Genomic DNA, 25,239 nt, shown 5'->3' with positions numbered 1-25,239 from the left:
CTCTAGGCGATTACAAAATATAACCAAGGTTGAGAACCATTATGCTGTAAAGTAAAGGGACTTGTTATTGTAAATTTTGAGTACTTCTTATTAGAATTGCATGTGCAAGCTACTGCTGTCTCCATTATGTGTTGTGCTCCCCATAAGATTTTATTTGATAGAGGACTCTGTTAAAGGTTGATGATCAGCTTAGTGAAAAGCGCAAGGCTTTGGAGTCAGAGGGTCTGAGATTCAACTTTTGGCTCCACATTTGCTGAATAAAGTTTCTTGGGCAAGTTTCTTAGCCTCTCTGAGCTCCTATCCAGTAGATAATACCCAACAGTGATGTTAAAAAATATGAAGGTACCATAGATTAATTATGCTTAACTCATAGTAAGCACTTAATAAGTAGTGGTTTGTCTATAACTCCTTTTCTTTTTGCTCTGTTTTAAAGATGAGGAATAGCCTTGTTTTTTGTTTTTTGGTTTTTTTTGCCATTTTCTTGGGCCGCTCCGGCGGCATATGGAGGTTCCCAAGCTAGGGGTTGAATTGGAGCTGCAGCCGCCGGCCTACGCCAGGGCCACAGCAACGCGGGATCCGAGCCACGTCGGCACAGCTCACAGCAACGCCGGATCCTTAACCCACTGAGCAAGGCCAGGGATGGAACCTGCAACCTCATAGTTCCTAGTCGGATTCGTTAACCACTGAGCACGACGGGAACTCCATGAGGAATAGCCTTCTTGCCATTAATCAGAGGCACATACTTTACTGTCTTTTGTTTTGTCATTCCTGTAATATTTTGTATTAGCCTTTCCTCGTTTGGATTACATTTTGATTCAAATATCTTCTGACATTTTAGGCCTTCTGATGGGACTTGAGAGCTCGGAAAGATAGATTTACAGTGCAGTGGCCTTTTGCTCGAACAGAGATTTTGATATGCCATTTCAGCACCTGGGAAGTATAAAATACATGAGAGTGTTATTCTTTTATCCATGATATATGCTCTCAGAACCTTCAACGTGTTCTTGATGCCAAGCATTTTAGTCCACTATAATCTGTCAGAAGTAAAGCAGTCTGATTTCTTACCAAAAGTATCTTGTTTTCATCTGCTTGCTGAGAACTGAGAAATGTTTGGACAATAGTGGACACATTTGGATACAGATGATACAGTTCAGGTTCACTACAGCTGTGGCATTTGTGTCCACTGCTTGATTGTTTGGAGACTTTGGTCTTTAGTGGAAGCCCTGCCCTGTCCCTGCACCCAGCTCCATGTACATCTGAGAGGCCAGACACTGTGCCTCTGCCACAGCCCTGTAGATGTTTGTTCCTTTGTCCCCATGAGACTGTTGGTCCATTAAGGGCAGAGCCGAGGCCCGGCATGGTTTGAAAGAATGAATGGTTGATTGAAAAAAGGCGTAGCAGGAAAGAAAGATGAACAGTACATACATAGAGGAGGGCAGACAAGAAATACCAGGGCTTTAAGGAGTCAAGTGATTAGTTCAATGACTGGCCTGATTCAAGACCTTTTGACTATCTCTCATTTGAGAAACAGAAAGATCTTTGTTGGTTCGAAAAGGTTAAGGATAGAGATGTGGCCAGCTGACCATCAATCATGAGTGAAAAGAATCATCTCAAAGAAGAATTTGGTAATCCTATGTGTTCATGAAAAAGTACATGGCCTTTTTTTTTTTTTTTTTTTTTAAACATTTCAAAAGATAAGTCTTGGGGTTTCCTTGTGGCACAGCAGATTAAGGATATGGCATCGTCACTGCAGTTGATTGAAAAAAGGTGCAGCAGGAAAGAAAGATGAACAGTACATACATAGAGGAGGGCTGACAAGAAATACCAGGGCTTTAAGGAGTCAAGTGTGATTGGTTCAGTGACTGGCCTGATTCAAGACCTTTTGACTATGTGTCATTTGAGAAACAGAAAGGTCTTTGTTGGTGCAAAAAGGTTAAGAATAGAGATGTAGCGCAGGTTCGATCCCTGGCCTGGAAATTTCCACATGCCATGGGTAAAGCCAAAAAAAAAAAAAAAAGAAGGGTGAGTCATCTTTGGGATTTTTCTTTTTTCTTTTTTGTCTTTTTAGGGCTGCGCTCTCGGCACATGGAGGTTCCCAGGCTAGGAGTCCAATTGGAGCTATAGCCACCGGCCTATTCCACAGCCATAGCAACGTAGGATCTGAGTCACTTCTGTGACCTTTACCACAGCTCATGGCAATGCCAGATCCTTAACCCACTGAGCAAGGCCAAGGGATTGTACCCACGTCCTCATGAATGCTAGTCAGTTTCGTTAACTGCTGGGCCACAACAGGAACTCTGGGATTTTTCTCAGCTAAATAGGAAGGTTCAGAGTTCCCTGGTGGCCTAAAGGTTAAGGGTTCTGCATTGTCGTTACTGTTGCTAGGGTTCAGTCCCTGGCCCAGGAACTTCCACATACCCTGAGCATGGCAAAAAAAATAAAGGAGGATGACTCTTGGAGGAAACCTATCTAAGCTTTCTCTAAGATGATGTCAGCATTCAAACTTGACCCCGAGTGATAATCTGCAAATACTGGAGTTCCTGTCTTGGCTCAGCAGTAATGAACCCGACTAGTATCCATGAGGACATGGGTTTGATCCCTGACCTTGCTCAGTGGGTTGAGGATGTGGTGTTGCTATGAGCTGTGGTGTGGGTCACAGACATGGATCAGGTCTGGTGTTGCTGTGGCTGTGGCATGGGCCAGCAGCTGTAGGTCCTATTTGACCCCTAGCCTGGGACCTTCCATAAGCCATGAGTGTGGCCCTAAAACAAACAAACAAAAAAAACAACAAAAACTTGCAAATACCTTTTGGTTGGATACTATGCTGAAGCCATTAGTTGTGAAGCAAGTATAATTTTGACTGAACTTAAGTGAATTGAGGTTGGTCTCTTTCATTCTTCTCTCCATTCATTCATTCATTCATTTCATTCATTCATTTTTTTTCCAGCTTGCAAACAAATGTTTGTGGAGCACACTGACAGGGGCAGGCATTTGCAAGGTAATGGAGGTGGGTGGTGTGGTGAACGAGGTGCCCTGGTTCCAGCCAGCCATTCGTTCCAGCAGAGTGTGAGGAGTGCTTGACAGGGAAAGCAGGATGTGAGGGGCACGGGGTGGGGAATGTGAGCCAGACACTGGTAGGAGGTCACTTTTAGATTGTGGCCTGAAGCATGTTTTCAGACAAAGGGTAGGGAAGAGTGTGTTTCTGACAAAAGAAAAGCCTAATTAATCAATTTTGTCTTTTTTGTCTTTGTAGGGCCGCACCCTGGGCATATGGAGGTTCCCAAGCTAGGGGTCGAATCACAGCTGTTTCTGCCCACCTATACCACAGCCACAGCAACGCCATATCTGAACCGCATCTGCGTCCCACACCACAGCTTACGGCAGCGCCAGATCCTTAACCCACTAATTGAGGTCAGGGATCGAACTTGCAACCTCATGGTTCTTAGTTGGATTTGTTTCCACTGCGCCATGTCAGGAAGTCCAAAGCTTAATTTATTAATATTTATGGCTCATTGAATAAAATATATTTTTGTAGCCTCCTGACTTTGTGTCCTCCAGCTGAGGAAGGTCCAGAATAGCCCTGATGCCTGGCAGAATGTAGCCCATGTCAGCTGCAGGGTGGCCCAGTGCTGAGATAGGCTGGAGGCCTCTGACCCGACACCGGCATTGTTTCCACTCACACATACCATCAATTGGCTTTCCTTATCCAGCCTGAGTATGGGAGTCACAGCTGCACTGGGAGGGAGCTGTGTGCTGGATGCTTTCAGTGGAGCATTTGGGAAGTAAAGAAGTAAGTCTGGGAGTTCCTGTCGTGGCTCAATGGTAATGAACCTGACTGGTATCCATGAGGATGTGGGTTCAATCCCTGGCCCCACTCAGTGGGTTAAGGATTCGGAGCTGCTGTGAGCTGAGGTCTAGGTTGCAGACACAGCTCAGATCCCACGTGGCTGTGGTGTAGGCTGGCAGCTGCAGCTCCGATTTGACCCCTAGCCTGGGAACGTCCATTTGCTGCAGGTGCAGCTGAAAAAAGACAACAAAAGAAAAGAAAATCTCTTAGCATCTACTGACATCTCTGCAAAATTTGTTTTTATTATGAAGTATAAAATATATACAAAAGGCTGTGTGGGTGGGTGTTTTCTTGCACACGTGTGTGGTTTGCAGAATAAAATGAGGTCCCGTGCCCTCACTACCTAAGCTAGGAAATTAAACATGACCAGTAGTGTGTGTTACTTGCATCCTGTCCCCTCTACCCTGTTTCAGTCATAACCAGTAACCTGAATTCTGTGTTCAGTTTTCTTTCCCGTCCTCTTTTTCTGTCTGTTTGGCTGCACCTGAAGCATATGAAAGTTCTACAGGCCAGGGATTGAACCCACACGAACCCACACTACAGCAGTGACAACACCAGATCCTTAACTTCCTGAGCCACCAAGGAATTCTTTTACCTTTTTAGAAGGTCTTATTCTTCTAGGGCATATAACAATATCAGGCTATCAGTGTGTACCAACCACAAACAAGAGATAGGCTGAAAAGCTGAATAAATTGCGTGGTTATACTTTTTCAAAGAGGAGAATAGACTGGTAACATCAAAGTGCTTTAAACAAATTAAAAGCCTTTCAATTTTCAAGCAAATCCTTAACAAGCTCTGTTAAAAGGGTAAGGTTTTTACAAACTAGGTTACTACACCTAGACCCAGCAATAACATGACAAGGAATTGCTGTAGCCAATAAAGTGAAACCACTGTTTTTTTAAACCAGGTCGTGAAACTATTTGTTCATTCATAATAATGCTTCGCCGGTGTATTTAAAATGATTTTGTGGTTTCAGAGTTTGCATTTACTGGAGTAAGGTCATCTTGACATGTTCCTTGGAAGATACTATTGACACTATCACTTTAGTAATTCAAAGTATTGAAATAGATCCCATTAGGAAATAGCCTCTTGAGCGGACCATTCTTGAATTTGCTTCTTTCTTTGGAATTGTGATGGATGTTTTTTATGTATTTTGTATTTGCCCTTCATTTTCCCCTAAACTGTTCGGGTTCCCCATCCAGAATGGAAGAATACCAAGTTTTAGGTATCCTATTTGACTACTCTAGAAATGACCCTTAGTGAGTAGATTTCACAAGCTTTTTGATTACTTGTCAAATGATTTTGCAGGCTTTTTTATTTGAATTGATCTCCTACTTTGAGGGTTATTGCCACATCACTGCCAAATGGTCCTTTTGGGCAATGTGGTGCATTTTAGAAATTTATTTCCCAGGGCATGCCAGAACAAGAAGTTGTTTTTGTTTATTTTCTTGCCTTTTGAACTCTAGTGTGGCTTAGCACAATTCCTTTCCCCTGAAGAAGGCGAGCTCTGCTCCCATGACCATTCTGAAGTTTATCTGTAAGTTAATATGTAACTCAGAGTCATAGAAACATGTCTGTAACTTAATCTTTTTTTTTTTTTGCTTTTTAGGGCCACGCCTGCAGCACATGGAAGTTCCCAGGCTAGGCAGAACTGTTGCTGCCAGACCACACCACAGCCTCGGCAATGCAGGATCCTTAACCCACTGGTCGAGGCCAGGGATTGAACTTATGTCCTCATGGGTACTAGTTGGGTTCATTACTGCTGAGCCATGATGGGACTTACGATACTTAATCGTTTCATTTCATTTCTATATTTTTATTCCTGAGGCAGTTTGTTTTTCCAGGACTCAGCAGCAGACTTTTTGACCTCATCTGAGTTTTTAAAACTAAAGAGTTAATACTTTACACAGTGATTTTTTTTCTTTTTAATTTTTTTTTTTTTTTTTTTTTTCTTTTTAGGGCCACATCTGCGGCATATGGAGGTTCCCAGGCTAGGGGTTGAACCTGAGCTATAGCTGCTGGCCAACGCCACAGCCACAGAGGATCCGAGCCATATCTGCAACCTACACCACAGCTCACGGTAATGCCAGATCTTTAACCCACTGAGCAAGGCCAGGGATCGAACCCAAGTCCTCGTGGATGCTAGTCAGATTCGTTAACTGCTGAGCCACGATGGGAACTCCCTTTTTTGAAAAAATTTTATTGAAGTATAGTTGATTTATAATGTTGTGTTAATTTCTGCTTTTCACAGTGATTTTTGTCACTATACCATAGTTGTAAATCTGAGGCCTAAAAGAAACCTATTTAATATCTTATTCAGACTGGAATTCCAGTCTTACAGTGTCAGGGGATGCTGTGGATAGAACAGTAATTTCTCTGCATCTCAGTGCTCTTTATATTTGCATTTTTAAACTACTTTAGCCCCTTAAAGCTCTCTTTTATGACTCTGAAGATGAGCCATCTGAATTCCACAATAATTTACTGTGTACCTCCATAATACCCCTAGTCACGTTAAAAAAAAAAAAAAAAAAAAGACTGGACAAAGCAAACCATTCCCAATTGTTTCTGCAGCCAGTGAACTCATCTCTTGCTTAGGCTACATGGAATGTAGTCTGAGAGGGAGGTCTCTGTTTTTATTTTTCTCCTTTCCCCACACAGGAGACACTTTCTAACCAGGTGTTATTCATGCTCACTGACATTGATCGGAAACTGCTGTAAGCACTTTGGGCTTCTGTTATGTGCTTGGTAGCCACATGCAATTTTAAGTATGGGGCTTTCCTGCAACTTCCCCCTGAGGTCGGCTGTGCAGAGCATCTGACTTCCAGCAGTTCACAAGGTTGCTAATCTTCTGTTGTGGCATCACCATTTCCCGTCTCCCTGTCCATAGCCTCCTCTGTGCTGAGGGCACTCAGGACAGGCAGAGAAGCAACAGGGTGACGGGGTGGCTGCTCAGCATGTTTGGAGTGCAGGCGAAGATGAGGTCTTAGAGGTGGCCGGGGATTTCTGGGCCACTCTGAGGACTCAGACATGATCCTGGCTGATGTGGGGAACTCTTGGTGGATTTTGAGTAGTGGAGCAATAAGATCTGGCTTGAATTTAGCAAGATCTCTGTGGACTCTCTGTGGATTGGCTGCATTTAAGTGGGTGAGAGTGGAGGCAGAAACACTGTCTTAGGATGTCACTCAGATAACTGAATGAAAGATGATGGTGGCGTAGACCAAGATGGTGACACTGAAAGGGCAGGAGAGAGCCACTTCTAGATAGGTTTTTAGTAGAGACACAGGTTTTGTGATGGCTTGAAATTAAGTTAGGAGAAAGAGAGGTGTCCAGAGTTTTGGCTTCAGCCACTAGAAGGCAGGAATTGTCATTTACATGGAGAAGACCATGGAAGGGCAGGTTCGGGGGTGGGAATCATGAGTTCAATCTGGGCATATTAAATTTAAGATGCCAGTTAGATCCAAGTGAAGTTGTTGGGTATAACATATGTATACGTACGCACATATGTGATGTGTGTGGTACAGGGTCATCAGTATTTAGCAGGTACTTAGAGCCCTAAAACTACTCACCAAGAGAATGACTAGATAAGAGGTCAGAGGGATGCCCTGGGAATTCCCAGCATATAGAGGTCAGGAGAACTAGACAGGTAATGAGATGAGAAGAGAATTAAAAGGGAGCAATGTTTCAGAAGTCAGCCTGGAAAAAACATTGTATCAAATATAGATATGTCCCTAAAATGGGATTTGAGAATTAGCAGTGGATTTAACCACATGGAGATCATTGGATTCCTTAAGAAGAACAGTTTTAGCAGAGTACTGGGGATGAAAGCCTGAACTGGGTTTATTCTGGAGAAAGTGGGAAGAGGGAGCCTGGGCACAGGGAGTATAGACAATTCCCTTTCTTTTTTTCTTTCTTAAAATGAAGTATAGTTGATTTACTATACTATACTAATGTTGTGTTAGTTCTAGGTGTACAGCAAAGTGATTCAGTTATATATACATGTGGTGTGTGTGTGTGTGTGTGTGTGTGTGTGTGTGTGAGTATTCTTTGTCAGATTCTTTTCCCTTATAGGAAATTACAAAATATTGAGTATAGTTCCCCGTGCCTTACTGGAGGTTCTCGGTTATCTGTTTTATATGTAGTAGTGTGTATATGCTAATCCCAAACTCTTAATTTATCTTCCCCCTCCCCCCCAGTATAGACATTTCTTTGAAGATTTGTAAATTAAAGAAGGGCAAAGGGATCATACCTGGGGGGAGATGTAGGGGCAAGATTTTTTTTTTCCCTAAAGTTGGGACATAAATATATCTAATTTTATGGCTGGTGTCAGGAACTCAGTAGAGTGAAAAATTCAGGAGAAAAAGGGAGAGTTGCTCAATTAGTGTCCCTAGGTAGGCAAGAGAAGATGAGATCCAGTGCCCAGTGGAGGGCTGACCTAGAAGGGTGCAGACGTTTCCTGCATAGGAAGGCAGACCACAGATGCAAAAGCCGGGTAGGATGTGGTTGGGAACATAGGGAAGTTCTCCTTTGATTGCTTCTGTTTGCTCAGTGAAACAGGAAGCATGGTCATTAGCTGAGCAAGAGAAGCAGAGGGGAGGTAGTTGAGGTTAGAGGGGAATGTATAAAATAGTCATTTAGGAGAGCAGATAGATGGAGTAGAATGTGGAAGGATTGCTGGGCACCCTCAGGAGTCCTCTTTGAAGTTAGGGGTCAGGAATTTAAGGTGAAACCAGCTAGTGGGATTTTGTGCTTTTCTCCATCTGTGCAGAGTGAGTAGAGTCGTGGATTAACTGGGACTGAGGTTTGCCAGGTGAATGCACAGATGGGAGAGGGACAAGGGAGCTGACAGGGGTGAGTCTTGTGGGACAACGCGGATCTGATCTGAGTGGGACACATGAAGATGTGGGGGATGAGACAGTGAAAGGACTGGAGAACAGAAGGATTTTTGGTTCTGATGTGGCTGAAGGGGTGGTGGAATCAGGGTGTTGAGGAAATGCTCTGGAAAAATGGGAGGTGGTCAGTCAGAGAGTAGAGAGCCTGAAATTGAGATTGTGGAGGGGGTGTGGGTATTGATGATAGGATCTAGGGCAGCGGTTCTCAACCACCATGAGCATTTTGCCCCTGAGGAAACATATGTAATTGTCTGAAGACATTTTTGGTTGTCACAACTGGAAGGGGAAAAGATGCTTTGGGCTCCTAGTAGAGGTCAGGGATGCTGCTAAGCATCTTATAATGCATAGGACATCCCCCACAGCAAAGAGTAATCTGTCAGTGGTGCCAAGATTGGGAAGTCCTGGACTAGGGTATGATTATAGGAATTAGTGGCAGGGTTAGGCCTGAGGATAAAATTATTGGAGAACAGAAGATAAACAAAGAGACCAGGATTTGGAAGGTTCTTCTTATGACTCATGGACTCTCCAAGAATTATGACAAGAGTAGGAGAGAGAAAGAGCCAGGGATAAGGGGAAATTAACTGGCTATGTATGGCATTATTTTATTGTTCTGGAACTAGCTGATTGGCTAGAGTCGGAATTCATAATCCTGGCTCTCATTAGCCAAAGAGTGATGGTAGATTGTTGTTTTTTTTAAATCCACATGTTTGTTAATCAGTTTTGGCACAATTAAATTGTCTGTCTTAAATAGATTATTTAAAAGCCCATTTTGGGATTGACTGGTCGTCTTGGTCAAAATTCCATGACTGTAAACTTGGGCACTTGGCCTAGTTCCATCTTTAAATAACTTCTCAGGGTAACAGTTCTCGTAGCCAGGCCTTGTGGCAAGGATCTGGTTTGAGAAAATCCTTGAGAAACTTTATTTATTGACTTCAAAGACTGTGGCTTTCCTTGCAGTGCTCATCACCATGGAGAAAACCAGTCAAAAATTACACAGAGTAAATAAGGGTTACAGACCAGTTCTGCTTCCTGGAATAAACTGGTCACATCGTCCAGTCTTGTGCTTTGTCCTTCATTTTGAACTCAAGTGCCCTGGGGCTGCTTTTCTGCCTACCCGCAATAGCAAGGAACGTCTTTTGTTTGCTTCTTGTTGCAAAGGAGGGCTTGTTTTGAGGTTTGGATCACAAATAATAATCCATTGTTCCCTATAATAATAATCCACCCTCTCTAGCAGAAAAAATCTGCCTGATGCAGTGTGGCTATCAGTTTATTTAGAAGAATGGCCAAAAGTGCTCATTGTGTCCTGAGAATAAACATTTGGAAGATGGTTGGGAGGCATGGGGGAGGACTCTTGTTCTCCTTGGCCTAGAGTCATAGTTAAGACCTCAGGAAGAAAAAATTCTGAATATGACCATCAGTCCTGGGTGACAATACCCAGCCTTATTCTGCTTGTCTGTTATATTCTAAGAATAATTGGAACACCGCAGATAGGGATTCTCTCCGAACTATTTCTTTAAAAAATATCTTATTTTGAAAATGGGTGTTTTTAATCTTTTCTGTATTAGTTCTAATTGTTTCCACTTTCAGGCCAAATAAACTTCTTTCTAACCTTCATTTAGTCCATGAAAGGGTCTCTTTTTGAGTGAAGATTTTATTTTAGCATCCATCCTTAGTAATTCCTGCAGTTGCCACTGATTACAGATCTTTTAAAAAGAGCTATTTTTATATTCCAAGTGATAGACGTTTTAATTACTACTTCCTGGGCTTAAACTAATGGAAAAAACTCGGTAGGTGCGTGAACACATGGCCCAGTGTGGTCAGCTATTGAGTATAAATGTATCTAGTGCACTGAAATCCAATGATAAGATGTCACTAATGAAAAAAACATATGTTATGCTTTTTTTTTTCTTTCTTTCTTTTTTTTTTTTTTTTTTTTTTTTGCCCTAAGTTCCTTATAAGAAAGGGGGTCAGGAGTTCCTGTTGTGGCGCAGTGGTTAACGAATCCGACTGGGAACCATGAGGTTGCGGGTTCGGTCCCTGCCCTTGCTCAGTGGGTTAACGATCCGGCGTTGCCGTGAGCTGTGGTGTAGGTCGCAGATGCGGCTCGGATCCCGCGTTGCTGTGGCTCTGGCGTAGGCCGGTGGCTACAGCTCCAATTCAACCCATAGCCTGGGAACCTCCATATGCCGCAGGAGCGGCCCAAGAAATAGCAACAACAAAAGACAAAAAAAAAAAAAACGGGGGGGGGGTCAGTTAAATAATATGGCTTTAAAAATGAATCAGTATCATACTTAGAATAATTTTAATTGCTTTAAATGTGGAAGATGAATATAGTTCAACATGATATGTCAATGGAAATATGAGGTAAATGCGAGAACTATCTAAAGAAATAAAAATATGGCCTCCGTAGCATTAAAAACAGGCCATCAAGGAAGCATGATGATATCTCCTTCAAGAGGTGAATGGATAAACTGTAGTACATCCATACAATGGATATTCATTATTCAGGAATAAAACGAAATGGGCTGTCATGCCATGAAATGACTTGGATGAAAGCTTAAATGAAAATTACTAAGCGAAAGAAGCCAATCTGAAAAGGCTACATTTACTGTGATTCCAACTATAGAATATTCTGGATGGTAGTGCTACACTAATGCAAGAGGTTAATAATTGAGGGAAGAAGGAGGGAATATATAGGAACACTCTACTTTCTGCAAACCTCAAACTGCTCTAAAAAGTAAAAGTCTATTGGAGTTCCTGTTTTGGCACAGTGGAAACAAATCCAGCTAGGAACCATGATGTTGTGGGTTTGATCCCTGGCCTCCCTGAGCGGGTTAAGGATCTGCTGTTGCTGTGAGCTGTGGTGTAGGTTGCAGACGAGCCTTGGATCTGGTGTAGACCAGCAGTTATAGCTCTGACTGGACCCCTAGCTTGGGAACCTCCACATGCCGCAGGTGCGGCCCTAAGAAGACAAAAGACAAAAAAAGGTAAAGTCTTTTAATTCAAAAGAAAACAAATAATTAGGTGTAGCTGAACTAGTGAACCAGTGACGACTCAGTGGTTTATCCTGGATAAGAAAGTACCTGGGTATATAATATTCTGCCAGAAATGTATAGTCCACAATGGCAGTGAATTACTTATATATCCTGTGATGTTCTTATATCTTTGTCCTCTGGTAAACAGGCACAGTGATATTCATGTAAATCCTACTCCTTAGCTTTCCTTCTTCCTCTCTCTTCAGTGACAGCTGGTGGATCGGCCCTGGAGGTTTATACACCAAAAGAAATCTTCGTGGCAAATGGGACACAAGGGAAGCTGCCATGCAAGTTCAAGTCTGCTAACATGACCGGCACACTGACTTCAGTCTCCTGGAGCTTCCAGCCAGAGGGGACTGACAGCACTGTGTCGGTAGGAGTGCTTGTCTGCTCTCCCTGTTCCTACCGCTGGGGTTCTTTACTCCTGTAGTGTTATTAATGAGCTGTTCTTCTGATTGTTCACTTCTAAAATGACTGTGTTTGTTATCTATTAGAGACCTCGGGGCCCTTCTGTTTCTTCAGACTCTCCAGGAAAAAATAGATTCAGCATCTTTGAAATGCAGCTTCTTGGAGTTCCCGTTGTGGCTCAGTGGTTAACGAATCCGACTAGGAACCATGAGGTTATGGGTTCAATCCCTGGCCTTGCTCAGTGGGTTATGGATCCGGCGTTGCCGTGAGCTGTGGTGTAGGTTGCAGACACGGCTCGGATCCCACGTTGCTGTGGCCCTGGCGTAGGCTGACAGATACAGCTCCGATTAGACCCCTAGCCTGGGGACCTCCGTATGCTGTGGGTGCGGCCCTAGAAAAGACAAAATAAATTAAATGCAGCTTCTTGTCTGTATTAATATCTATATCTATATAGTGGGTTGGAATGTATACCTAATTACCTAATTTTTGAGTAGACCTTTGTGTCTTGGGATTTATAAAAAGGGGAGCCCTTAGGTGTTATGCCTGAGAAGGAAGGAAAGATGAGGTAAAGTCAGAGATTACAAATTTAGATAACTTCCTCACTGGGTCCAGTTGGGGGTGGTTCTGTGTAAAACAGAATCCCAGAGTGAGTGAAAACAGGAACCCCTGCACATGTTGTCAGAGGCATTCTGCTGTTTCCCATAAACACGCATCAATGTGGAACATACATCTTTTAGATGCAAAATTAAACACACAGACCCACTCAGGAGAGTCCAAAGAATTATTTTAATCTGTGAAGATTTCCTCCTGACATCTTTTGCCAGACCAGATGTGCAGGACATTGTTTTATCTATTGAAAGTCAAGCATCCGAGTTTCCGTCATGGCTCAGTGATTAATGAACCCGACTGGTATCCATGAGGACACAGGTACGATCCCTGACCTTGCTCAAGGTCAAGGATCAGGCCTCTTGGTGAGCTGTGGTGTAGGTCACAGAAATGGCTCGGATCCTGTGTTGTGGCTGTGGTGCAGGTTGGCAGTTGTAGCTCTACTTGACCCCCAGCCTGGGAACTTCCATATGCCGCAGGTCTGGCTCTAAAAAAATCAGAGAAAGAAAAGGAAGGAAGGAAGAGAAGCAAGCAGGGAGAGAGGGAGAAAGAAAGGAAATCAAGCATCAATCAGGAAGACACCCAGATGCTCTTTATTTTAAAGAGCAGCTCCTGACTACCTGTCATGGCTCAGTGGAAATGAATCTAATACCCATGAAGATGCAGGTTCGATCCCTGGCCTTGCTTAGTGGGTTAACGATCTGGTGTTGCCATGAGCTGTGGTGTAGGTCACAGACGCAGCTTGGATCTGGCTTTGCTGTGGCTATGGTGTAGGCTGGCAGCTACAGCTCTGATTTGACCCCTAGTCTGGGAACCTCCATATGCCATGGGTGCAGACCTAAAAGGAAAAAAGAAAAAAAAAAAAAAAAAGACCACTTCCGTTTATGCGCAAAACATTCTTATTATGTGGGTCAGATAAGGTTTACTTATCCCAAGACAGTATTAAGAACATGCTGCATTTCTGATTGATGCTTTTAGCTAATCAATTTATACTTACAGACTAATCTGATTATAGTTAATTCCAGAATGTTCAGTTGCTGATAATAAGATCCTTTACCTTTAAACGTCAGGGCACAGTTATTAAGATGAGCAGGATGCTCATCATTTTTATAGATTTTCAGGAAGTGAAATCAAGCCCAACATACCAGAGATGGCTTTTCTGGTCCATGAATTAGGGGTCACATATCTAAAACAGAACTCATCTTTCTCCCCAGTTTCCCTTCTCTGCTGGTTTTTTTTTTTTTTTTTTTTTTTTTTTTTTTTTTTTTTTTTTGTCTTTTTGTCTTTTGTTGTTGTTGTTGCTATCTCTTGGGCCGCTTCCAAGGCATATGGAGGTTCCCAGGCTAGGGGCTGAATCGGAGCTGTAGCTGCCAGCCTAGGCCAGAGCCACAGCAACGCGGGATCCGAGCCGCGTCTGCAACCTACACCACAGCTCACGGCAACGCCGGATCGTTAACCCACTGAGCAAGGGCAGGGACCGAACCCGCGACCTCATGGTTCCTAGTCGGATTCGTTAACCACTGCACCACGATGGGAACTCCCTCTGCTGGTTCTTTCTGGTACTTACGTTCTTCTAAGGGCCTGATGATATCTCTGCCCCCGAGCCCCTAGCATCCCATTTGGTAACCATGAGTTTGTTTTCTATGTCTGTGAGTCTAATTTGGTTTGTAAATAAGTTCATTTATTATATCATTTGTTTAAAATTTTATTTACTTTCTTCTTTTTTTTTTTTTTAGGGCCTCACCCTCAGCATATGGAAGTTCCTAGGCTAGGGGTCAAATTGGAGCCACAGCCTCTGGCCTACACCATAGTCACAGCAACGTGGGATCCAGATACACCACAGGTCGTGGCAACACCAGATCCTTTAACCTACTGAAGGAGGTCAGGGATTAAACCTGCATCCTTGTGGATACCTAGTTGGGTTCATTGCCGCTGAGCCGCAACAAGAGCTCACCTTTTTTTTTAAGCTTTTTAAAATTTTTTTTCATTTTTTAAAGTTTTATCAAAGTATAGTTGATTTGCAATATAGTGATAATTTCTGCTGTACAGCAAAGTGACTCAGTTATACATACACACATATCCATTCCCATATAGGTTATCACAGAATATTAACTAGCGTTCCCTGTGCTATACATAGCAGGTCCCTACTGACCATCCATATCATGTACAATGGTGTGCATATGCCATCCTAGGCTCCTAATCCGTCCCTCTACCCCATCCTTCCCCTTTGTTAACTATAAGTTTGTGTTTGAAGTCTGTGTGTCTGTATCTGTTTTGTAAATTAGTTCATTTGTATTATTTTTTAGATTCCACATATAAGTGATATCATGTGATATTTGTCTTTTTCTGCCTGACTTCACTTAGTTTGCTAATCTCTGGGTCTGTCCATGTTGCTGCAAATGGCATTATTTCATTCTTTTTTTACGGCTAAGTAATATTCCATTGTATGTATATACTACATCTTCTTCACCCACTCCTCTGTCAGTGGACAATAGGTTACTTCCATGTCTTGGCTATTGTGATTAGTGCTGCAATGAATATAGGGGTGCCTGTGTCTTTTTGAATTACAGCTTTCTCTGGCATATGCCCAGGAGTGGGATTGCTGGATCATATAATAGTCCTATTTTTAGTTTATTAAGGAACATCTATACTCTTCTCCATACTGGCTGTACCAGTTTACATTTTCACTAACAGTATGGGAGGGTTCCTTTAGGGACTGGATTGTTGAAATTTTGAGTTTTGTAGGGTTTTTTTTGGGCCCTTCCTGCCCCCATCCACTACCTCTTCCCTTTTACCCCTCACTCCCACCCTGAGAAAAAAGAATGTTTGCTGGCTCTTTCTACATTGTTTCTTGCATCCAGCTTTTTGTCAGCCTTACTGATTCTCCATTTACCATTAAGTAATAACAAACTGTGTTCCGAGGAGTTTCCATTGTGGCACAGCAGAAACAAACCCAACTAGGAACCATGAGGCTGTGGGTTTGATCCCTGGCCTCGCTCAGCGGGTTAAGGATCTGGCGTTGCTGTGAGCCATGGTGTAGGTTGCAGACGAGGCTCGGATCTGACGTGACGTGACTGTGACTGTGGCCGGCAGCTGTAGCTATGATTCAACCCTTAACTTGGGAACTTGCATATGCCGCCCAAGTGGCCCTAAAAAGACAGCAACAACAACAAAAACAACTGTGTGCTGAAACTGATGCAGTAACCCCTTGGCTGTTTCTCCACTTCCTATCATCCATCTTGCAGTCCACGCTTTCAGTCCACCAGGTACCTGCCAGTGCCTTTTATTTTCTCATTGAGAACAATGCTTGTCTGGAATTCCCTGGTGGGCTAGTGGTTAAGGATATGGCATTGTCATAGCTATGACCCAGATTCAGTCCCTGGCCCAAGAATTTCCATATGCCTCAGGAGTAGCCAAAAAAAAAAAAAAAAAAAAAAAGAGCTCTGTTACAGCCCCACTTCTGAATTCTTGGCCCTTTAAGTCATATTCCATTTTCACCATCTGATCTGTCCATAACACTTCTTTTGACCTTTTCAGCTGGTCTTAAAGCTCACTGCCCACATTGTCTGGGCCACTCCTGTGAGATAGCATCCCTTATTATGGTACCTTTTCTCTTCATCTTGAATGTAAGCATTTTGAGGGTAGAGACCTGTCTTATACCTTTGTCCCTCACAGTTTCAGCACTGTGGTTTGCACTTAATAAATATTGGTCAATAAAAGGAGATCTAGTCCCCCCCCCTTTTTTTTATGGCTGCACCTGTAACATATGGAAGTTCCCAGGATAGGGGTCGAATCAGAGCTACAGCTGCCTGCCTACAGCACAGCAACACCAAATCCCCAACCAATTGAGTAAGGAGGATGTGGGTTCAATCCCTGGCCTTTTTTGTAAGAGGTTTTTTGTTTTGTTTTGTTTTGTTTTGTTTTTACTGTTTCTTTTTTGTAAAGTTTTTTGTAAGGTGGGTGTTTTTTTTGGTGTTTGTTTTTTTTTTTTTTTTTTTTTTTTTACTGTTTCATTTCTCTTTTTCTTACTGGTTTGACCAAAGTGCTTTTGGGGTTTTGTTTTGTTTTGGCCATACCAAACCCAAATCAGACCTCCAGCAGTGACAATGCCAGAGTCTTAACCTGCCAAGCCACAAGGGAATTCCAACCAAAGCATCCTTAATCATTTCAGCAAACATATTTAGTTCCTGTGATGCGCTAAGTCCAGAGGGGTACAGAGAGACATACAGCTCATACCTGCCTTCAGAGGGCACTTGGGCTAATGAGGGAGGGGTTGCTGAGACCTGACAGTGGAAAAGTGTCGTGTAAGTCTTCATTGCTGGTTCAGAAATGCAGGGCAGAGGATGTTTGTAGATGAAGTAGGAAAGGAAAGCAGACCGGATGACAGAAGGACTTGCCTGCCAAGCTAAGAGTTTATGGTTTATTTCCTGGTAAAGAAAAGAGAGTGAAGGGTTTTAGGCAAGCAAGATATCAGACACGAGAGGCATTAAATAATGAAAATAGCCTAAGTTTTGAAATCAAAGCTGGGTTTGTGTTCTACCTCTAGGACCTGTGACGTTGAGGAAGTCACTAAGGTTTTCTGAGCCTCGATTTCCTCACTCTTAAAATATCTAGCAGGCAAATCTCACCTTACAGGGTGATTATGAGCATCCGAGCATGATGTTTCACATTTCTGCCCATCTTACAAGGTGCTAGGTTTGACAAAGTTACTTTGAAAAATGTGTTTCTTGGCTGGAAGCAGGTCTGAGGAGAGAGGGAGCGTGAGAAGCGAAAGGGGCTAAAGGCTGAACCAGCAAAGGCAAGCAAGAATATTTTGGGGTTATCTGGGCTGTGTTCTTTTCACATACCCATGACTTTCCTGTAGGAAACCATTAATAAGAGGGGGTAACTCACCAGATTAACTGATCTGTGCTCTTTAGGTTTCTTCTATTATTATTATTTTTTTTTACAGCCACATCTTTTTTTTAAATGGCCTCACCTGTGGCATATGAAAGTTCCTGGGCTGAGAGTCAAATTTGAGCTGTAGCTGCCGGTTCTTGCCACAGCCCCAGCAACACTGGATGTGAGTCATGTCTGTGACCTACACTGCAGCTTGCAGCAGTGCTAGATCCTTAACCCATTGAATGAGGCCAGGGATCGAGCCTGCATCCTCATGGATACTAGTGGGGTTCTTAACCTGCTGAGCCACAGCAGGAACTTGTAGGCTTTTTTTTTCTTGATGCCTTTGTGTATATTAATGGTAAGCTTTGTGAATTAAGGCTGAAAACTTTGGATTCACTGAGGTAATCATAGTGTCAATCAGAGCTTTGATTTTCAAGAGTCAAGTGGTCTTGACTTTGACTCTGGATCCAGCACCTATTATCAATTGTGACCTTGGGCAAATGGCTTGAGTCTCCATTTCCTTATTTATAAAAATATGGGTTGTAATTGCAATATCTCTGGGATAGTGAGAGGATTAGAGGTAATGCACAAGTCTATTTCTTCAACTGAAATAAGATCGAACTCTGATTTCTAAACCTCTGTCTGACTTAGGTTTTAAACTTGAGATTTATAATATGATGTGGCATTTCATTCTGGATGAAGTTGCCTATTTTTTTGTTTTGTTTTTTTCGGTTTTTTTTTTTTTTTTTTTTTTTTTTTTTTTGCTTTTTAGGGACGCACCCATTGCATATGGAGGTTCCCAGGCTAGGAGTCCAATTGGAGCTACAGCTGCCAGCCTACACCACAGCTCACAGCAACGCCAGATCCTTAATCCACTGAGCAAGGCCAGGGATCTAACCCGCAACCTAATGATTCCTAGTCGGATTCGTTTCTGCTGCGCCACGACGGAAACTCCTAAAATCTTTATTATAGGCATGTTATGAAAAGTTCTTTTAAGAGTTTAGAACTTCTGCTTTTGAGAATAGCTCATACATTCTTTTTTCTAATTGCAGTTTTTCCACTACTCCCAAGGGCAAGTGTATGCCGGGAATTATCCACCATTTAAAGATAGAATCAGCTGGGCTGGAGACCTCGAGAAGAAAGATGCATCAATCAACATAGAAAATATTCAGTTTATACACAATGGCACCTACATCTGTGATGTCAAAAACCCTCCTGACATTGTTGTCCAGCCAGGACACATTAGGCTCTATGTTGTAGAGAAAGGTATGGATGGGCCTTGAGTAGTTTTGCAGTAATAGCAGAGTCCCTTCTATCTCATGCTTGGTTAGAATTATGCTTCGGCTTTGTCTAGATACTCATGTTGCAACAGAACAAAGGGTGGGGGAAAAATGTAATTGTAATGTATTCATGTAAGGATAACTTGATCCCCTTTCTGCACAGTGGGAAAATAAAAAAAAAAAAGAATTATGCTTCGGGGTGTGTTTAAAGGAGGTATTTTTGCCAGACAGTTTTGCTCCCAGTTCCATGGGCCTGTGGCTCTACCAAACATGCCTTGGCGGGGGGCGGGTCAGAAACTCATTCCCACTGGAGTGGTTGATTTCTCCATTTATATACCCTCTGTTTGGAATATTGATCTGATTCCAGGAGTGTGAATTTTTCAGTGTTCATTAGAAATATGACCAAATTCGGAGTTCCCGACATGATGCAGTGGAAACAAATACGACTAGGAACCATGAGGTTGTGGGTTCGATCCCTGGCCTCAGTGGGTTAAGGATCTGGCGTTGCTGTGAGCTGTAGTGTAGGTCAAGTGGCTGTGGCTGTGGCATTGGCCGGTGGCTACAGCTCTGATTAGATCCCTAGCCTGGGAGCCTCCATATGCTGCGGGTATGGCCCTAAAAAGACCAAAAAAAAAAGAAAAAAAAAATTCTCCAGGAAGAAGTTTTAATGTTGGCAAAATGTACAGCTGTTTCTTGCCCTTTTTTGAGAATCATCAGGAAATGCAGGTCCTGGTATTTCATTTTGAGATAAAGTCTGCTTTGTTGGAGAATAGATTGGGATAAATTCGCATCCCAAGTTTTCTTGGATTTTAGAGCATTGAGAGGGATTATATGTGTAGAATGTTTTTAGTTCTGATGAATATTTGTATGTCATCAGTTAGATATTAAGATCTTATAATTTGGATAATAAGAGTGTGTGGTAATTGGTAAAGAGAGACATTTGTAGGTTTTTTGGTTTTGTTTTGTTTTTTGCTTTTTTAGGGCTGAACTTTTAGCATATGGAAGTTCCCAGGCTAGGGGTTGAATCGGAACTGCAGTGCCAGCCTACGCCACAGCAACGCCAGGTCCATGCTATATCTGCATCTTACATCACAGCTCATGACAAAGCCGGATCCATAACCCACTGAGCAAGGCTGGGGATCGAACCCACATCCTTATGGATACTAGTCAGGTTCATAACCTGCTAAGCCACAACAGGAACTTGATATTTGTTTACTAATTTAATAAAATTCCATTTCTTCTCTCCATAGCAGTGTACCTTAAAACAATTTTCTTCTTTCTCTGTAGAGATTTTGCCTGCGTTTCCAGTTTGGGGGGTGGTGGGCATAGTTACTGCTGTGGTCCTGGGTCTCACTCTGCTCATCACTATGATTCTGGCCGTCCTCTATAGAAGGAAAAACTCTAAACGAGATTACACTGGGTAAGAAACTCTGCTTTTAGGGGGAAGGGTGGAGGGAAGGTAACAGTGTTTATGAAATTTCTGTATGTTTTATAGAATTGTTTTAAAGAATTGTGGAAAATTAGCTACTGTTTGCTCTTAAGTGGGAACTGAGCCATCTCCTTAGAAGGTGTTCTGACATGGGCCAGCAGAACTCAGTGGCCCGCTATTAATTATGGAGGATGACACCAATCCCTGTTTCAGTTTCTTTTTTAAGTTTGGTGAAATGGATTGCTGGTAGTCTGTGCTTGAGTTCCATCCACTCTACAATTAGTTTTTGTTTTGTTTTGTTTTTGCTTTTTGGGGCAGCACCTGCAGCATGTGGAAGTTACCAGGGTGGGGGTCTAATTGGAGCTGCAGCTGCCAGCCTAGCAACTCTGGATCTGAGCCACATCTGCAACTCACCTCACAGATCACAGCAACGCCAGATCCTTTAATCCACTGAGTGAGGCCGGGAATTGACCCACATCCCCAGGGATGCTAGTCAGGTTCGTAACCCACTGAGCCACAGCGGGAACCTCTTGCAGTTAATTGTTATTAAGCCACAGGTATCACTTACTCAATGTGAGTTTAATTTTAATTTCTTGATAATAATGTCATGAGGTTCTTTTCAGTCAGGTAAACATAATGTATAGTTATAACATATAAGAAAGTTTTGCTGATAAATGGCCCTCACCTGATGTCATGAGGCAGGACTTTTCTTGTTTGTAGCTTTATAAGTAGTTTTATTGCTTTGAGGATTCTCAAATGCACGGCTGGACTCATTTAAGCTAGGCTAATAAGAGTTTAACACCAAAATATACCGGCAATAAAGAAAAGTAGATTTTCTTTTTGTCTGCAGCTTCTCAAAAGAAAACACGTTTGAGCATAGGGTGTGTGTGTGTGTGTGATCGAAGGACTTCTCTTTTCACCACTTCAGCCAGAAAGCTGGCCCGTGTGAGCTCTGTAGAACTCGTGTGGTAAGACTGAGAGTGAGGCTGGGTGTCGGATGATGTAGCACGAGCTGTGTTCAGGGTGCACGGAAGGGACCATGTTCTGAATAGATTGCATGCTCCTGACTCCCTGGCTGGTGGTGGTGGGAACCTGTCCCTTTGGACTCTGCTGCTCTACTTTCTAGCAGTGCTGTGTTTTTATGAGTTTGAGTGTTTGAAGTCAGATATTACTTGCTTTGAATGTTTCTCTTCTACTGACTATACCTGCCCCCTTGCATGGTGAGTGGTTTACAGTGAAATATAACTGGAGCTTTGGTTTTCAACTTGAAACTAATCCAGGGTGGTGTCTCAGTACTTCATGCTTTGGGGGTTAATGAAGGCACGGAAAAGTGTGCCTTCAAATCCTGCATGGCATCGTGAATGCTGCTATTCTTCTTACTTTGATTTTTCTTTTTCCTCTCCCCTGCCTTTTCTACTTTGGTGTGCTGGGATCAGATCCTGCTTATCTTCCACTTCTTAAGAAAAGCTGACATAGACGACACATTGGGACAATAACAGGGCTGGGTCTCCTCTTCCACTCCCACTAGACACATGGTAACTAATTGCATTGGCCGATGCTGTTAATATTCATGTGTATGTATGCAGCTCATCTCCCTTGTTGATAGCTAACCAGCTAGCTATGCGCTAACCCAACAGCTATCATGGTTTGTCCACAATATATCATGTGTCTGTATTAGAAGCATGTTGAGTGTACCAAACCAAAGAAATTGGGTTGTCAAGTTACATGGAGGTTTTATGGTCATTCTTCATGTAAAATGCCTGTGTGTGTGTCTTAGTTTTTTGTATATATAGGAATTGGTTGTTGTTTTTTTGTTTTTGTTGTTGTTGTTGTTTGTCTTTTTGTCTTTTAGGGCCGCACAGGCAGCATATGGAGGTTCCCAGGCTAGGGGTTGAATCAGAGCTATAGCCACTGGCCTACACCACAGCCACAGCAATGTGGGATCTGAGCTGCATCCGCAACCCACGCCATAGCTCATGGCCATGCCAGATCCTTAACCCACTGAGCAAGGCCAGGAATTGAACCTGCATCCTCATGGATGTTAGTTAGGTTTGTTAACCACTGAGCCACAACGGGAACTCCAGGAATTGTTTTATTGAGTGAGACCCTCTTGGTGTTAGACTACTCAAACCGTTTTGGTTTGAGGTAATAGCCTTTTTTCAGAGAAGGCGCAGTTTGCAGAAGGCACAGTATGCTTTGGTCTTAGTAACAACACTTTAAATATAATTCTCCCCATACTCCTAAGATTTATTATTTACTGTATTTATTTATTTATTTATTTATTTTGGCTTTTTGCCTTTTATCTAGGGCTGCATCCGCGGCATATGGAGGTTCCCAGGCTAGGGGTCAAATCGGAGCTGTAGCTGCCGGTCTGTGCCACAGCCACAGCAACTCAGGATCCGAGCTGCATCTGCGACCTACACCACAGCTCATGGCAACACCGGATCCACTGAGCGAGGCCAGGGATCGAACCCACAACCTCATGGTTCCTAGTCGGATTTGTTAACCACTGAGCCACAATGGGAACTCCCGCTCCTAAGATTTTTTAAAAAGTACGTCATAAAGGATTTAAGCTCTGTTGCTGACACATCCCATTAGGGATTCCCTAATGAGTTACTTCCTGGCATCCACTTTTGCTGACTCATTTATGACAAAGGGCTTGCTGCTAAGACCCCTGTGTCCCTAAAAAAGTTCAGCCCAAGTGATGTGGCATTCCACAGTTGCTTATCATTTCACAACTTCCCAGATTTTCTTTGGTTTGGTTGCGGAATTGGTGGGAAAGCAAATTCTGGGGACCTAGGGAATGGAAGGAATGAGATGAGCCAAGACTATGAGCCTAGATCTGTGTCTTTTATTTTGGAAACATATTCAGAAGTTTACCTTTGATGATCACAAAAGCAAATTGCTATTAAGAATGTATAGCTTGCTCCTTTAAACTTTTATCCCATCTGAGGATTGAGGCGGGGTAAAAGACAAAGTAGCAAAAGGATACATGTTCATGGTAGCCAGAATCCCATTCAGCATATATCATTATTGTAAACTGGGGGCGAAGAGGTTGTACTTCATTGCTTTCTGTACCTCCCCAAGAGTAGCTTCCCTGACTTGGAAGAATTAGTGTCAAGGATAAAAAATAGTTTCAAGATATGTGATTGTTCTTGTACTCATTGTTTTGTTTCGTTTTTATGCATCTGTTACTTCATCTTGTCATCACTTGCATTTCTGTATTTTTTTGTTTCCATTTATTTTAATTTTTTTTTTTTTTTTTTAACATTTGTTCTCCAAATCACCAACTCATCAGCTGCAATACATCAGAGAACGTGTCACCAGTTAAGCAGGCTCCACGGAAGTCCCCCTTCGACACAGAGGGTCTAGTAAAGAGCCTGCCTTCTGGATCTCACCAGGTAACGGCTGATTGCAGCTCTGCCCACTGTACCACGCTCTGCAGTCTAGTGCTGTGTCTCATTCCGGGGTTGAAAAAGAATACTGAGCTGTGAGAGACAGGGCAAGAGAAGCAAGAGGGGAATTTACGGCTGGTTTAGGAGGACCACGAGAACATATGTGAAGAGGAATCTGACTTGTAGAGGTTTCCACCAAACAACATCTAATACATTGGCCCAAGTGAAGTCAGGCAATGGCTTTGTCAGATGTAAATGATTCTTCCTTAATTGCTCGAGGAAATAAAGCTAATGAACTAGATTCTATACTGAGGTACTCTATAAGCTAGGGAATTCACAGGGAAAAGTTAATCTTGGAATCAATGATAAAACAGAAAAGTTATTTTAGGTGAATTCTTTAGAAGTAATTGAAAGTAAGCATTTATTGGAATAATAAGTAGGCTCGATGAACAAGGAAAAGGCTTTGGTTTCTACTTCTTGGAGAAAGTACAGAGAAGATATAACTTTTATTTGGAACCTAGCATAGAATCTAACATTGTGGTTAATATTGTGTTTTGGCCATGCTACTGTAACTATGGTTGTGACATGGCAGAAACTCCATAGTTTAGTACCACTTCTGTTCTTCTAGGGTAGAAAACATAGAAGGAATTTGGCCAGTTAAAACTTTGCTGTGAGGAGAAGGGATTGGGGATGTAGCGGGCAGGTGGATTTAAGATAAAGTAAAGAGTAACTGTTTTGCTGAAGAAATACCCCCAGTCTTAGTCCACAGTTGTCATATGTGATGAGGAAACTGAGACACTGTAACATGAAATTACTAAAAGCAGAGACCCAGTTAGTGACAGAATTTGGACCAAAACACAGGTTTCTAGGCAACAGCATCTCTCACAGCATCAGGCTCCTTACTGTTCCTAGTCTGTCCATCTCTCTCATTTTTTTTTTTTCCAGTCTCCCTCCCTCCCTCCCTCTCCACCCCCCCCCCACCCCCCTGGATTACATAGTATGTCTCAGATACCTCAGTTCACTAATTTGGATTGTGAATGGGAATAGGGTTGAAAATAAAGGCGTTAGAATTACAGGTAGGCCTAATACCTACAGAAGCCTTGGAAACTTTCTTCTGCCCTTAAAGTGCCATGAGAATTGTTCTCCTATTGTGAACAAACTCGGTGGACGGGGACAGTGAATTTTGGACATTGGAAAACAGATTGTGTAGCGCCATGATCCCTGAGAAAAGGGAAACAGGGGAGCTCTGTGTTTGCCCTGCTTATTCTTTCATGTGGTTTCCAGACTGCAGTGCTTGGGGCAAGCTCAGCTGTCTCACTGAACTGAGGAGGGAGAATTCAGAGTTGGGGAGGCCAAGGTAGCTAGGATTTATGAGGCAGAGTACTAGAGAGGAAGAAACTGCACAGAGAGAGCAACCCTCAAGGTCTGGAGTGGGTCCCCCTGAGCCTTTGCTGAATATAGACTTGTGT

At 42.7% G+C, this 25,239-nt stretch overlaps 1 protein-coding gene across 3 annotated transcripts in view; it reads left to right on the top strand.

Moving 5' to 3' along the window:
• Positions 1-25,239, top strand: part of MPZL1 (myelin protein zero like 1) — a 73,909-nt gene that overhangs the window by 36,777 nt on the left and 11,893 nt on the right. Inside the window, exons 2-5 of one of the 3 annotated variants that reach the window (XR_002343361.1) lie at positions 11,978-12,144; positions 18,719-18,932; positions 20,234-21,910; positions 23,674-23,776. Coding sequence is in view for 2 of the 3 variants with exons in the window: in XM_005663141.3 (XP_005663198.1) it covers positions 11,978-12,144; positions 18,719-18,932; positions 20,234-20,366; positions 23,674-23,776 (617 nt within the window). In the remaining variant the exon portion in view is untranslated. The remainder of the gene's footprint in view (positions 1-11,977; positions 12,145-18,718; positions 18,933-20,233; positions 21,911-23,673; positions 23,777-25,239) is intronic. The other 2 variants (XM_005663141.3, XM_013996806.2) reach the window with 2 other exon arrangements.

Source organism: Sus scrofa, chromosome 4 (assembly GCF_000003025.6).
Source record: "Sus scrofa isolate TJ Tabasco breed Duroc chromosome 4, Sscrofa11.1, whole genome shotgun sequence".
NCBI classification, from domain to species: Eukaryota; Metazoa; Chordata; class Mammalia; order Artiodactyla; family Suidae; genus Sus; species Sus scrofa.
Note: the sequence above shows the minus strand (reverse complement) of the source record. Positions and strands in the feature narration are given on the sequence as shown.